We start from the raw sequence: 15,642 nt of genomic DNA, 5'->3' as shown, positions 1-15,642 counted from the left end.
ATATGTAGTATATGGATGATAAGTATAGGGGTGTAAACAGTTCGATTTTAGACAAAATTTAGAACTGAATCGATATATATTAGTTTTGTATTTTTTAAAATTGATTATGCACTGGTTATCCTTCTAAATTGATATTTTAGTTTTATCGATTTATTCAGTTTATTTTTTCGGTTTTAATGTAATATATATTATATTATATATATAATATAGTATATTATAGTATATAATCCTATAATATATTATAATATGAGAATAACTTATAGCCGGCGTTCGGAGACAAATAGGAATGTGACACGGAAGGGTTGATGAAAAACCCAAGTCTCTGCGCTGGAGGGCATAAACCCCCTCCCCCTCTCTGTGGTCTCTCTCTCTCCCCTTCCTTCTTTCTCCCTCACGAAATTCCTAACCCGAAATCACATCCCTCTCTCATTCCCTCTTTCTCCGTCGGGGACATTTTGTACCTGGGTAGTTTCACGTCAGGGGGTCATGATACCTGGGTAGTTTCCCTCCCTCCCTCCCTTCCATCATCACCCAAAAAAACAAAAAACAAAATATGTTAAACCCAACAGCAACCACACCAAGAGCCTCCAATGAAATCCAGATTCAGACTTGTGTTTTCACACAGATTTCAATTCGTCAAATATCAGAGCAAGCTTCCAGGTATCTTCAATCTTCAATTTTCTTAAAAAAAAAAAAAAAAGAGAAACTCACATGTATGGTTGGAAGTAAGCCAATAAGGATTTCGTCCAAGCCCTTATATGAGAAAAAATAAATAAATCAAGAAGAATGTCAGTCCCAAAAGAAGCTCCAAAAGAGCTTATACATAAAAAGCACCAAAAGAGCTTACACATAAAAAGCTTATACTGTTAGCGTTTTTTCATTGCCATCGCTACAAACCAGTGGCTTGAGGAGACTTGGATTAAAATTAATTGGATTTGGGTAGAAGGGATTGAGACAAGTACGGATGTTGAAGGGGAGAGAGACGTTATTTTGGGTTATGGATTTCGTGAAGGAGAGGGACGGATTGAGAGAGGTAGAGAAGAGAGAGAGGGGTCGGGAGTGGGATCTCCTGCGGCACAGAGATTTGAGTTTGACATTAATTTCATACCTGGCACGTTCCCATTTGATTCCGATAAAAAGTAATGGTAGGAGACACCGGCAAAAGCGCTTCTCTTATAATATATAATGATATAGTATTAGTATAACTATTAATATAATAAATAAAATGATATAAGATTTTAAATTTTAATATTATATTAATTAGTAATTTATCATATAATATAAAACTATTTTATATATAATTATATATTATATATAAAAATTATATATAATAGGAAAAATTTAAATATATATATAAATCGGTCCAGTTTTAGAAAAATAAAAATAAAAACTGAACCAATTTTAACTACTTTTAAGAAAAATAAAACCGGTATCGGACCGAACTAAACTCAAGACCTGACCGATCCCACCTGTTTGATCTGGTCCGGTCTGGTTTACCAGTTCATAGGTTTTTTCTTACACCCCTAGATAAGTAAAACATCTTAATTAGTTTAATAAAAATAAAAAATAATGTTAAAATATGTAAAATATATGGTGTGAGATGATGAGTAGTTAATAATATAATTGATATAATCGTACCATAGCTAGTGACCGTTTCCATCCAAGAGCTTAGCTCATGGATTTTTTTTTTCCTATACAAAGGAGAGAGATTTCGAATTTAATTTTTTTTATTTAAAAAATCAGATCATATGTCATTAGGTCATCAAAATATTAACATCTAGCATATGTAAGGCCTTCTGTTTTGTAAGAGTGATGTCACTATTAAAAGGCTTTGGACTGTGTGATATGATAGGAATATGAGGGTTTAGGGAGCCCATATCAATAACTACATTCTTATCAATGTACAGGAATGAACAGGAAATTCACACATTTCATTTTTTTTCTTCCGTATTTATTGCATAGTTACTTTTTTAACCTTTTATTTTCTTCCTTTGTATCCGTTTATATAAGAATGTTTTGGTCTTTAGTGAGGTTGTGTCAGTGATATTTTTTCATTGGTCTCTCTCTTCTCTCTTATCTCTTTGTCTCCGCACTCCATCTTGCTGAACCTCTCTCTCTCTCTCTCTCTCTCTCTCTCCGTTTATTCCTCTTCGCAAAATCTCCATCAAGTTCTTTATGCTTCAACACTTAATTTCTTACTTGTTCCTCTTATTTCCAGGAGGCTGCTAGATTTTTGTCATAAAAAAAGTGAGTTAATCTCTCTCTCTCTCTCTCTCTCTCTCTCTCTCTCTCTCTCTCTCTCTCTCTCTCTCTCTCTCTCTCTCTCTCTCTCTCTCTCTCTCTCTCTCTCTACCTTGGGTTTCTCAAAGAATTCTTAGCCAGGCTAATGTGTTCTTAAATCAGATAGAGGTATTGATCAGGAGGTTGAATACAAGCCTCTACCTGCAGACCCGAGCACTAGCACTCATTCAGAGACCAAGGAATCTGAAAAAGCAAAGGTTAGAATACTCAGTCAATCCTTACTTGACTCGTGATTTTCAAAACTGACATCTGTAACATTTCCAGGTCTCTATTCTTGAGAATATTTACTGGAAGGAAATTGGTGTACTTTCTTTAGTGTGGATCGTTGTCCTTGGACTGCAGATCGCCAAGGTTTTAATCAGCTTTGTGCATATTTTCTTTCTAGAAGTACTCTATGATTAGTTTTCCTTTGCTTCTCGCATCAATGAGCTAGATTGATGGATTTCTCTTGTGATGGATACAGAATCATACAACTACTTGTTCGGTGCTGTATTGGGTACTAAACAAGCCTCTACCTGCAGGCCCAAGCACTAGCACTCGTTCAGAGACCAAGGAATCTGAAAAAGCAAAGGTTAGAATACTCAGTCAATCCTTACTTGACTCGTGATTTTCATAACTGATATCTGTAACATTCCCAGGTCTCTATTCTTGAGAATATTTATTGGAAGGAAGTTGGTGTACTTTCTGCAGTGTGGATCGTTGTCCTTGGACTGCAGATCGCCAAGGTTTTAATCAGCTTTGTGCATATTTTCTTTCTAGAAGTACTCTATGATTAGTTTTCCTTTGCTTCTCGCATCAATGAGCTAGATTGATGAATTTCTCTTGTGATGGATACAGAATCATACAACTACTTGTTCGGTACTGTATTGGGTACTAAACCTATTGCAAGTACCTTTAAACAACTTCAACGAGAATAGAAGAGCTGTGGGCTCGGATGCTAAGATTCTTGAAAACTATTGCTTGAGCATCTTGGTGATGGTTTATTTTCCTTTTGTCATCATCAGATCCCAATAAGTGTTGAAGTGACTTCATATGAAGCCGTGAACCTATACAAAGGGCAGAGAGTGATCGCATCAAAGGGAGAAGCAGACACAAATTAGCGAGTGCACCAGCTGGTTCTTTATTGTGCATGTGGAATATTAGCCGACGTAGTCGGAGGGTTGCTTGGTCTTGGTGGAGAATTCATTTTGGGTCCACTTTTTCTGGAGCTGGGAGTCCTTCCTCAGGTGCGTTGGGTGCTTCGAACAAATCTTCATATATTTTGAGAGATTGTGTTAGATGTCAGCGTTGTTAATTTTTTTTTTTCCCCTTTCGGCTGATCATTATTTTTTATTTTTCTTTCAGTCTCCTTTTCTCTTTTGTTTGTTTTTTCTTCCATCGCGGATTCGCAGGGAAATGAATACATGTTGTTCATTTTCTACAAATCCAAGTTAATGTACATTTTTTTTAAAACCTTTTATTTCGGTTGTTGGTTTTCTTCCCCTATAGATCCGAACATATGTTGATATATTTGAAGAGATCGTGTTCATATCTCAGTGTGCTTAATTATTATATTTTTTTTACCTTTCCAGTTGATCTACTAAAATTTTGCATTAGCAGGCCGAGCTCGAGTCGAGCTTTGCCATTTGCTGACTCTGGTCTGCTACATCTTGATTTTGGCACTTTCAATTCTATTCTTGTGGTCAAACGCATCCACCTTCATCCAAAAGTAAGGCTGCTCTTGTTGTGGTTGTTTAATTGTTTCAATTTTTCTATTTTGAATCGTTTTGCTCATACATCTATTTGATTATATAGACGTCCACCACACATTCCAGAATTCCATATCCCAGAAGAATCACTTTTAGAGTTTATTGCAGCTCTGAGGATAGAGATCAATCGTGCTTTTGTTGTTCTGCGTGATATTGCGTCATGAACCATTAACTTCATTCATTATTTTTTAATCATACCTTTATTTATTATTTATTTGATCAATTGTTAACATTGATTCCACTACTATTACTACATCACTCTTAATCATCCCCACCCCCGTCGCCCCCTGGCCCCCCTTCAATTTTTTGTTTATGAAAGCATGACATAAGAGTGACTCCATCCATGAATTAATATTGTAATGCATGAAATCGTAATTCGTAAAAGGATGACGGATTTTTTATTTTATTTTTTACATTTTTGGATAATTTAATTAAGATATCTTATTCCTTGAAATCCGGAGAAAATATTATTACTGTTAGAGAACAGATCTGTGAAATATTTTAGAAAGCGAGAGAGAGGCTTTTAAAAACTCAAAAAGTGCTCAAGAGCGGAATCCGAGGATCACTGACCTACTCATATGATGGAAGTTTGTGTTCCTCTCGTGCAATATGTGACGCCCCCAAATTCCGTTTGGGATCGGACGGACATTTGAAGCGTCGAGACATGCAACACAAGGTTACCTGCCCCCGTTCATGACATATAAGATGCAATGTTCCTAACATGCATATAATATTATGCAATATTCGCAGCGGATAATTTTTTTCTTTAGCAATACTATGCACCAAATTGAAAATATCCCAAATGCTTAAAACATACTTCATACATAAAGACTCATTGAATAGATCACAACACTAGTCCAAAATGGTTATGATCCAAAAAGTACTAAAGATGCAACTCCATTGTACAAGTAGTAATTTACGTTAACTACTATATTAACATTGATGTCGCACCGTCGCTTAGTCAACTGTGTCTAGTTGATCAGCTCCTGATTCTCTTTCAGGTCCTGTAACAATATCTACCATTCGGGAGGAATGGTAGTTGGAACTACCAAAGTGAGATTTGATTACAAATCTTAGTAAGTTAACAAAAAACTTCCACACAAGCTAATGATGCATGGATGACAGTAAAAACATAAATGCATAATCAAATTCATAAGTAATTAAAGCATAACTTGGCGTACAACATAGCATAATTGACATAACTTAAATTGAAACATGAACTGAACTTGACTTGACATGAACTTGATTTGAAACTTGACTTAACATGAAAAATACATACTCCACAGTTGTTGTGGTCCCATGTATTCTACGTGTAAATACATACTCCACAGTTGTTGTGGCCCCATGTATTCTACACAAACTTGACTTAACATGAAAAATACATACTCCACAGTTGTTGTGGCCCCATGTATTCTACGGAAACTTATTATTTAACTGTTTAAATACATACTCCACAGTTGTTGTGGCCCCATGTATTCTACGTGTCACAATTGTTGTGTCTCACGTAGTGTATGCGTCACAATTGCTGTGACCCCATACATAAGTAATCAAGATGAAACGTGACTAGAATACGAAATGACTGAAGCCCTGACATAACATAACGTGACCTGAATATAACTTGAAATACATGACCAACTTGAGATAGAAATATTTCGTAATATTGCATAACATATAATAGACAACATATTTAACATGACATACTTGCAACAGTGAATATTACATGACTTAACATACATGTAATAGATGACATACTTAGCATGACGTACTTGTAAGGTACAGTAATACATGACAGAATATATATTATGTAACAGATAAAAATTGACGACATAATAAATTCTGTATAATAGACAATTACGTTATAACTTGGCATGGCATGACATATATGATAACACACATACATACACTGTAGTTCCTTTACTTAGCACACATACACAGTAGACTGCTAGTAAGCTAAAAACTAACTTACCTCGATCTCCGCGTTTCTTATAAAACTTCAAGTGCGACCACGAGGAACTGTAATTAGTGATTCTAAAAGTTAGAACTAAATCACTAATAATTTAAAATATGGAAAATACTAACTTAAAGAGTAAAATTTTCATTTTACTCTCTACATGTGAAAAAATGACCGTTTTACCCACAACTTAAGGATTTTGCATACTAACTCCAAAAGTTTCCAAAATTTACATTCTTCATGTAAATTTTGTCCTAAACTTAAATATCAACTCAGAAAAATTTAAAACAAAACACAACTATGAAGAACACACTATGGCCGAAACATCCATAGGCCATTTCCCTTGATTTTTGTTGCAATTCCTTCCAACTTCAAAACTCATGCTTAAACCAAAATTTTGCAACAAACATCTTCCAATCCTAAGTTCAAAACCATACTTAAAACATCCATTTAGAAAAAACTAATAATTAACACCAAACTTTTTTGTAAAAAGATCCAAGCACTTGAATCACAAGTTTTGACCTTAAATCAAAACATCTCCAAGAGTTTCAAAAAAATCAAATCTTACTTCTAACATATTCAGAATATCATCCTAACATCAACCATGCTTTAAATCATCAAACCAAAGTCACCAAAATCACAAAATAACATTTGGAGTTTTTGGTTTTACACTTAGTCCAAAAACAGAAACTTTTTCCTCAACTAGTTTTGATAAATCTCTTGATCTATGACTTATAAATATATGATCTTCAAACCAAACCATCACATGGTTTAAAAAGATGTCCTAAAACATATATAAGCTTCTAATTCAAGATCACATGGTTAGAAATTAACCAAAACATAAATTTAGCCAAGAATATCCACACTTTGGCTTATTTGAATATCTCTTTGCATAAAATTTCATATTTTTGAAACTAATATCAAATATCTTCAAAATAATAATATAATATGTATATAAGATACTTAGGATCCTCCAATAAAATTATTAAAGTCATTAAAATAGGTTTAGACCACCAAAGAGTTAAACTTTCTCAAAACAGAAACTGTTTTTCTTCTTCCAGTTTCTAAGTTTCTAAATCTAAGAAAATATTTCATCAAAACCTTTAATCATGCAAAACTCCTCAACCAATAGTCACATATACATGTTAACAATACTCCATAAAAAGTTCGGACCAATATCTATCCATTAGCTTGGTCAAAAACTCCAAACTATAACATATTCTCCAGTTTATCTCCCAGAATGACCTTTCTATAGTTTACATAATATTTGACTGACCAAATGATCTTCAAATGGGGCCAATAAGATATCCATGTAAACTAGACTAAAAAAGGAACAACTTATATGAAGGATACTTTATGATAAAACACTTACAACAGCTTCGAAATAGGCGTGCAAAAGAACTCCTAAAAGCTGTCCGAGAGAGAGTGTTTGATAATCTTTTATTGGAATGTGTAATTGAAGATAAGTTCATGGGTGCTGGCTGGACATATTTATGGACGAGATAAGGGAGGTGATAAGGCTGGAGTTGAGAGTTGAGTGTGGTTTTCTCCTACCCAAAATATCTATAAAAGATTATCTCATAATATTTTATCCAATAATATCTACAAAAAATCAACTTAAGATATTTTTATCTAATAATATCTATAAAAATCAACTCAAAATATTTTTACCCAATAATATTCACGAAAATTATCTCAAGATATTTCTTTTTATATAATAATATCTACATTTTTGAACAGACGTTTTGTCCAAAAATATGAAAAAAAGTTATTGCGCCATAAGACTTTAAATAACCCTCCGAGTCTAATGGCACAAATCATAATACATTTTGACACTTCTAACTATCTCCAATAATCAAAAACATACTTATGATACCATAGTAAATAATAACACTAACTATGTAGTTAGACATAAACCTATACGATTAATGGATTCGTGAAAACTTATGGGGTTTTCACGAAATTCCTAAAGTTAATAGAAATTTCACAATTGAATTTCTAGCGGGCTGTTACACAATATGCACGCAATTTTCCATTTCAGTGCAGTTTTTCAATGTCAGTCGCATCATGATATATGGGGAATCTTGTGCTTATCCAAAATTATAAATGTAACTTTCTTCTTTCTACTTTTGACTTTTAAGACACCTTTCGTTGGATCATTTGTTTTGTCGTTTATTATTTTTCAAGCTTTTTGCAGACATGTGGGACAAACTAATTTTTAGGAATAAGTCATGCGTTTTTATCACTAAAAATTACTATTTCTTACTAATATACGAATCTATCATTGTAGTGTGGGGACACTCGCAATTTAGATTTCGATCATTTCAGTGAAGACGACAATTTATCTGCTAATTAATTCAAATTTCATATCAATGAGCTATATGTTTTTCAAAAAGCAGTAATCAAATCAACATATATACATATATGATTTCATTGGATCATTAAAATCAACTTATAATAAACCAGATGCTAAATCCAATGTGAGTGGGGGGAAAATGCATAAACCAGAAGTCTCGATTATTCAATGGAGTTGGTTAATAATGTCAAAGTTTGGTGGGGTCAACATCTTGTAAAAGGTGCAAAATCATTATCAAAGGCAGATGCTTTTCACAAAGAAAATAACCGCGGCCCCATTTTCATTCTTTTCACTTTCTTAATGATGGTGATACGATACCTACAGCAGATCGAATCACTATTTCAAAACTTATTTAAAAATCGAGTAATCATGCGTACATTCGTAAAATACGTAAGTGTCATGTAATTGTTTTGAAAAAGATTATGATCTATTATTAAAAAATTAATTTTTTTTATATAGATCTCATATTTATTCACTTTTTTAAAATAATTGTGCGGCGTTTACACACTCAAAACTGCAACTATCATTTATCTTAAAAACTATAAATATTTTAGCCGCAACAAATCTCACAAATGTAAATTCAACGTAGTTTTATGAGGCGGATTAGATTATAAAGTTATTTTTATTATAAAATAGATCTAACGTATTATATAAAATTATATCTATTTGTGAATTTAGATCTTTTTATAGATAAATACTTTTTTTTAAAAAAAATAGAAGAGATAATAGAACGTCAACATGCATTATTTTAAAAAACTGGAAAATAATGCACCTCTTTAACTTCTTCTTCTAAAGACAAGGTTAGCGGCATGATTAGTTTCATGCTTTATATTTTGTCGGGAGATCTTTTGATAACTTTATTTAATGTAGAGATTATCTTTGGTGGATCGCAAAGATAATGCATGGTTATTGATCGAAACGAATAACTTATAAAAAGAGGATCCATTAATTAATCATGTTTGATGAAAAAGAACCGAAAGAAAGAATCTTATAAAATTAATGAAGATTGTAAGGTGATCAAATTTAACAAAAGCACACCAATCAAATGATTTTGTTTGGCACCGATGATGATCATCGAATATTGCAAAAATATCACAAATAAATAAAACCACCTCAATATTATACATCATCATGTTCATTTTATATATCTGATGGGAAATTATGTTTATCACTTAACTCATGCTGTGTTTCTTTTTCATGATTTGATTAGACCTCCTCTCACCCTCACCATAATTTTTCTACGTCATGCAGCGTGGACCCATGATTCAAGGCTAGCTAGGGGTTCTCTAGCTCATGAATTAAGTGCCCTACTCTCTTTTTAAAAAAATTAATACTATAATTAAATGATTGATTGATAGTGATTTTGAGTGGGTTAGAGAGTGAGAGTCGCTAGAGTGGTGGATTCAATTATATGGGTGAATTGATTAATTACATTCATAAATAAAATTAACCAACACCTTTTTGTGTTATTTAAAAATTGCCTAATCATTATAATGAGTTGATGCCTTGGTTGTTGTTAACCTTGATTCCACTACTATTACTACATGACAAACACTATTACTTCATTCATATTAGCTATAGCTACCTGTTAAACACTATTGTCATGGTTATCATCTCTATTTGCAACGTCTAGCTCGTCATCATCATTACTTATAGATTGGTCTTGAATCTTGATTTAATTGAACACATAGGAAAATAGGATTAAATACCATAATATTTAAACGTTAACACTAATCTTGGAGTTTCCCAATCAAAAGGTTTTTAGGATATAATAATTTCATTTGTAAGGATCGTTCACATATATAAAAGTGCTATTTAATTTTCAATTTTCAATTTTTTACCTATTTATTACTTAATCATTATAATTTTTTTAAACTTTCAAACAAAATATATATATATATATATATATATAATTTTTTCAAATTTTAAAATAAAAATTATATGCTTAAAATATTTTTTGAGGAAATTTCCCTACTATGCCGACGTCACCTCAGATCCTCAAGTTCTTAATTAGCCGCTAAGGACCATATATATATATATATATATATATTTTTTGAGGAATACATTATTACTAGCTCCAATTATATAAGCTTTCCACGTGTATATTGACTTGAGGTCTCCTCTACTTTGTCAATGCTCCTACCATGCATCCACCCATTAAACATTTAGAGTTAAATATTATATTATTTTATTATGAACGACTAATTAGTTTTTGCCTCAATTAATTATATATTTATGGGGATACTGTTTTTTAAAAAAATACGTGAACAAATGCAGGGATTACACTTACTCTAATCTCTTAATCATCCCCACTCCCGTCGCCCCTTGACCCCCCTTGGATTCGTCGATCAGTCTAGGCAATGGCTGCAGTGACAGCAGCATCACGATGATCGAGACCAATAAAACCATTTTTTTGCGTCAACTTGGCCAACAATTCCGCACGTCGTTTGGTTCTTGACTTCTGAGGCTTGAGAGGCCCATTGCAATAATTCAAAGCAAATCATGAGTACACCTGACTTAGCCAATATAATATATAAATATATATATTGCCCTTTTAATAAATTAACAGTTTTTTGTGTCCGATTTTTTTCTTTTTATTCAATAAAATAATCTCAACTTCATTATTTTAAATTATTAATTTATTTTTTTAATGGAATTATTAGCTAACATCATGCGGGATACATCATTAATTAATTAGTAATTATATCAAGGTATGCACTCCACCATAAACTATTTTATATATTAACAATTTATATTAAAGGGAATATAAATCAAAAGGTGCGATGTGTTAGGTACATCATTGCCTAATGTATAAATTAAAAATTAGATTTAATTAAACACGTTTCTAGTCAATAAAATATAATTCAGAGTATAGGATTTGGACTCTGTGTTTAGGATTCGAATAATTGAGTGGACCTCACTCGATTAGAAAACGTGCTGGTTGGAGATTGAAATAATTCAATAATTGCCCCCACTACTCATTTTTTTATTTTCCATCACAAATACATTGTATGTGGGTTTCCCTTGTGTGTATTATCACGTATACAAACCTCCCACATTCCTCTCACGAAATAAAACTGTTCTCCATTGACCCACCCCGACTCCTATCATTTCGCTTCTCACCTTCTCTTTCCTCTCACTTATTTTCTCTACTTTTTTTTGCCCTATCTCATAGAATTTGCATGTGGGTTTCCGTTTTTGTTGATAAAGCTCTGTATGAAGAGATTTTGGCTGTTGTCTTCTTTGGTTTTCTCTTTTTTGCTCTGTTTGGAGGGTTTTCTGATGGAAAACGGTGCGGATTCGACCTCTCGGGATTTTTTCAGCTGTACCCATGTCTAACATATTTGGTTTCAGTGGTAAATTCTCGATTGATTTAGAAAAACATAAATGTTATATTTTAAGTGTTCTTCTAAATAACATACTCAGTAAAGAATTCATCAAAATTAAGCCGTTAACCTCTCTCTCTCTCTCTCTCTCTCTCTCTCTCTCTCTCTCTCTCTCTCTCTTTTTCAACAAAAACGGTGACCTTCTATTTTAGACCAGACAACTCTGATCCGTAAGATTTTTACAGGTCTTCTGTAGCTATCAGGCGCCGTAGCTATGATACTACATCGCTCTTCTGTATCTGTCAGGCGCCGCAGCTATGATGATACATCTCTTGTTTCTTGTAGAGAGATGCTTCACGAAAGATGTTATGAAGCAATAGAGTGATACTTGGTCATAATTTTCTCTATAAAAGAATTATTCAGCTCATCTTCTTTCGCATTTCATCTTCTTCATTTTTCTAAATTTAGTCTGCATTCTTACTCTGTAATCTCTTTCTGCTTTCTCACTTTACAATGGCTCAGCAATCTTCTCATTACCAATATATGAGGTATTCTGCACCTCGTTCACCAGTTGTTTCTGCTTCTTCCGTAGGTGCTATAATGCAATCTAATAATGATCTGACTAATAAGTCAGATAATGAAATTATTTACGAGCTTGTGAGTCTCGGTACCCGATACTCATCAACCCTTGTCGCATATTCTTAGCGACTACAATCTAGGACTGGTGGGGTTGACAAACTCTATGAGAATATTTTTATCCTTCAGCGGCTTCTTATGGAGTCCAACATGAAGATAGAAGCACTAAAGCGAGAGAACAGAGATTTAAAATTTTTGCTTAACTCTTCTTTTCGAGTGGCTACTCCTTTAGATAAGAAAGACATGCAGATTTTTTAAGAGCAATAGCATTTAAAGATTGAGGCAAAGAGCCTCAAATTTCTGTAATTTTGCTTTGTGATAATAAAATAATACTTCACAAATATTCATATTTGTGTTTCTATCTTCTGTTAGATCTTCTATGTGTTCCATTTTATTTCTCTTTTAATAATGTACAATTTCTTACAAAACTGTAATATGATCTGAAATACTAATTGTATTTAAGAGATGGTATTTTAGATCTAATAATTTTATTCATCTCCTCCATGAATGTTCTCTAAATCCCAACTGAAGCTTCTCATTTTATAAATTTTGTTAGTTACAGTTCACTTGTAAAATCTTTGCTTGTTATTTGGAAAAATTTCACAGGATCAAGATATCAACAATCATGACAGTGCTGCTGTTCTCCTTCTAAACAGGTTGATTCACATGAATAACCTCAGTTGCTTTAGTATACTGAATGAGATGTACTTATTTCTTCTGTTCTTTATTTTAAGGCATTTCACCCCTCTCTTACCTGCTGTTGAGCGGTGCATAGTGGTGTTGCTGATTGCCAAACGTGTTGCTGATTACTTTTATTTACTTTTATGAGAAAGTTTTACATTTATATTTTGCCTCCACTAGGCAAACGTCCCTTGGACGTTTTAATTCTACTAGTTTATATATATATGTATAACTTATAAATATATATATATATATATATATATATGTATATATCTATCAGGTGCCCCAAGTGGTAAATGCGTACTTATGTGCGTGACTTCCATGTTATAAGTTTGATTTCTCTTGAAATGAAATTGTGATTTAAATAAATTATTGTGCTGCTCTTTCGGGAGTTTAGGTTCATGAGTGAGTCCTAAAAGTGGTTCTCCCATCATAAAATATAATAATTTATTATATATAATTAATTTATTCCTATTATGACTATCTCAAAATAATATACCGAAACATATTAAAAATATTCCATTTCAATACCTCAATTGAAATGGAATTCAAAACTTTATATAAACACATAATTGAATCTAAAAATGCATCACCAACTTTTAAAAGAAAGAGTTATGTTGAAACTTAAATAAAAAAGATGTTTACCATACACGAGAAAATTTACATTGCCGAGAACCCACTAGATTGTAAAGTTTCTTATTGTGAAATATATCTCACATACTACATTAAATCATATTACCGTGTAAATTGTCTTATGTGTAAGATTTATGTTTGTACCTTACATGCTCTTCCAATGTTTAGCAATTATATTCTTCGTTCGAGTTTTATTATCCTTAGTCACACTTGCTAATGTGAGATTTTATAAATTATTGTTCATTTAAGTGATTGAGATATGAAATTACTTAAAACAATCATTATTTGTATTAGTAACTGATTAGAATGATAGAATTAACTATATGAAAATTATACATTTACAATTTTTATATAATTTTGTTTTAAATGAGGAATATTTTTATAAAATAACTTATAAAAGTAACGTTACTTTATATTTTATAATTTATTTTATACAAATACTCTTATTTTAAAATATAATTGTAAAAAGATTATACGTATATCATTATTCCTTACTAAAATAGTGTCTCTATCTGTGGCAAGGAAAGGAAGTATATGGGCCTTTTCTGAGCTGAGAAGTATAGGCCGAAAGTTGGATTATGGGCCTTTTAATTGGTCCATTCACATGAACTCAGCTCGCACCAGACCACTTACCTATTCTAAAGGTTGAGCACTTTGAAGTTTGAACGGAAGCCCAAAACCACAAAACCAACGAGGGCAATTCCGTCGTTTGATATATCCCACGACTTAATTCAGAATTGGAGTTTCAGATAAAGTACCCAAAGCGTCTCATTTGCTCCGCCAAACCAAACCCTAGCAGAGCAACACATCTACATCCTCTTACAGGTCTCTCCTCTCGCTATTTTTTTCTATCTATAAATCTTTGTGCGTTTGTGTTGTTGCGTGACTGTGTGTGTTGGTTTTCAGAGATGGCGAAGTCGAAGAACCACACGGCTCACAACCAGTCTTACAAGGCTCACAAGAACGGCATCAAGAAGCCCCGCAAGCACCGCCATGCCTCCACGAAAGGGGTAATTTTTTTTTCTTTTTTTGGTTTCCTTTTTGCTATATTATCATACAACTATTTCAATCGTGTAATTGATTGAAAAAACAAATCTTTTTTTAATATATTGTGGGTAGATGGATCCAAAGTTCTTAAGGAACCAAAGGTACGCGAGAAAGCATAACAAGAAGAGTGCCGAGTCCGCCACCGAGGAGGAGTAGAAGACTAGGCAGAGAGACATTTTGTTTGGGATCTATGATTTCCTTCATGTTTACTTTAATATTCAGTAGTATAGTGCTTTGATGCTACTGTAATGGGTTTTGTTTCAGTTCCTAGTAGGGGCGGCACTTCCGAGTCTTCTTACTGATGTTTGTTAAGGATGCTTACGTTCTGAATTGTTGTTATTAACATTATTAATCATTTAGTTGGAGCCTATGGTCTTTGTGCTTTATTGGGATTGATTTACCTCGTTGAAATGTTTATTGTACTTATATTGCTTTCAATTTTATGCTCAGATGCGTATGGTCTTAGGTCTACGACATTATTCGATGATGGGTGTTCTATGTAATCCCGTGAGTATATTTGTTAACGAAGCGATTAATTGGTTGTTGGTATTGATTTTGGTTGAAAACTTTTAAAAGTTAGATGTTTACCATACACAAGAAAATTTACATTGCCGAGGTAACCCAGTAGATTGTGAAGTTTCTTATTATGAAATATATCTCACATACTACATTAAATCATATTACTGTGTAAATTGTCTTATGTGTAAGATTTATGTTTATACCTTACGCTCTTCCGATGTTTATCATATAAAGAGCTTTTGTTTGGGAGGAAAGTGGGTCTGAATTTTCTGTGACCAGAGGTCTTTAAAATATCTAAAGGGCTTTGCTTGAAAAGTGAAATGATTCTACATTTTCAGAAAATGGATTTATTTGGATCAGATCATAGAAATGACAGATTATCTCTAAGGGGGACCTCTGAGCTTTTGAAGAGGCAACGATGTTGAAGAAGACGAAGTGGGGAGA

General features: G+C 32.9%; 1 protein-coding gene and 1 long non-coding RNA gene across 2 annotated transcripts; both read left to right on the top strand.

Annotated features, from left to right (window-relative positions):
- The first annotated feature begins 2,612 nt into the window (after positions 1–2,612).
- Positions 2,613–3,725, top strand: LOC122302636. Its single transcript, XR_006240492.1, has 3 exons — positions 2,613–2,872; positions 2,940–3,026; positions 3,139–3,725. It is a non-coding gene; the product is annotated as an uncharacterized LOC122302636 (long non-coding RNA).
- A 10,572-nt stretch (positions 3,726–14,297) lies between these two features.
- On the top strand, positions 14,298–15,065 carry LOC122318159 (60S ribosomal protein L29-1-like). The gene is made up of 3 exons (XM_043135345.1): positions 14,298–14,457; positions 14,539–14,642; positions 14,752–15,065. Exons 2-3 carry the CDS (start codon positions 14,541–14,543, stop codon positions 14,833–14,835), a joined length of 186 nt encoding a protein of 61 aa, XP_042991279.1. The 5' UTR covers positions 14,298–14,457; positions 14,539–14,540; the 3' UTR covers positions 14,836–15,065.
- Positions 15,066–15,642: the final 577 nt, after the last annotated feature.

Source organism: Carya illinoinensis, chromosome 1 (assembly GCF_018687715.1).
Source record: "Carya illinoinensis cultivar Pawnee chromosome 1, C.illinoinensisPawnee_v1, whole genome shotgun sequence".
Taxonomy (NCBI): Eukaryota; Viridiplantae; Streptophyta; class Magnoliopsida; order Fagales; family Juglandaceae; genus Carya; species Carya illinoinensis.
Note: the sequence above shows the minus strand (reverse complement) of the source record. Positions and strands in the feature narration are given on the sequence as shown.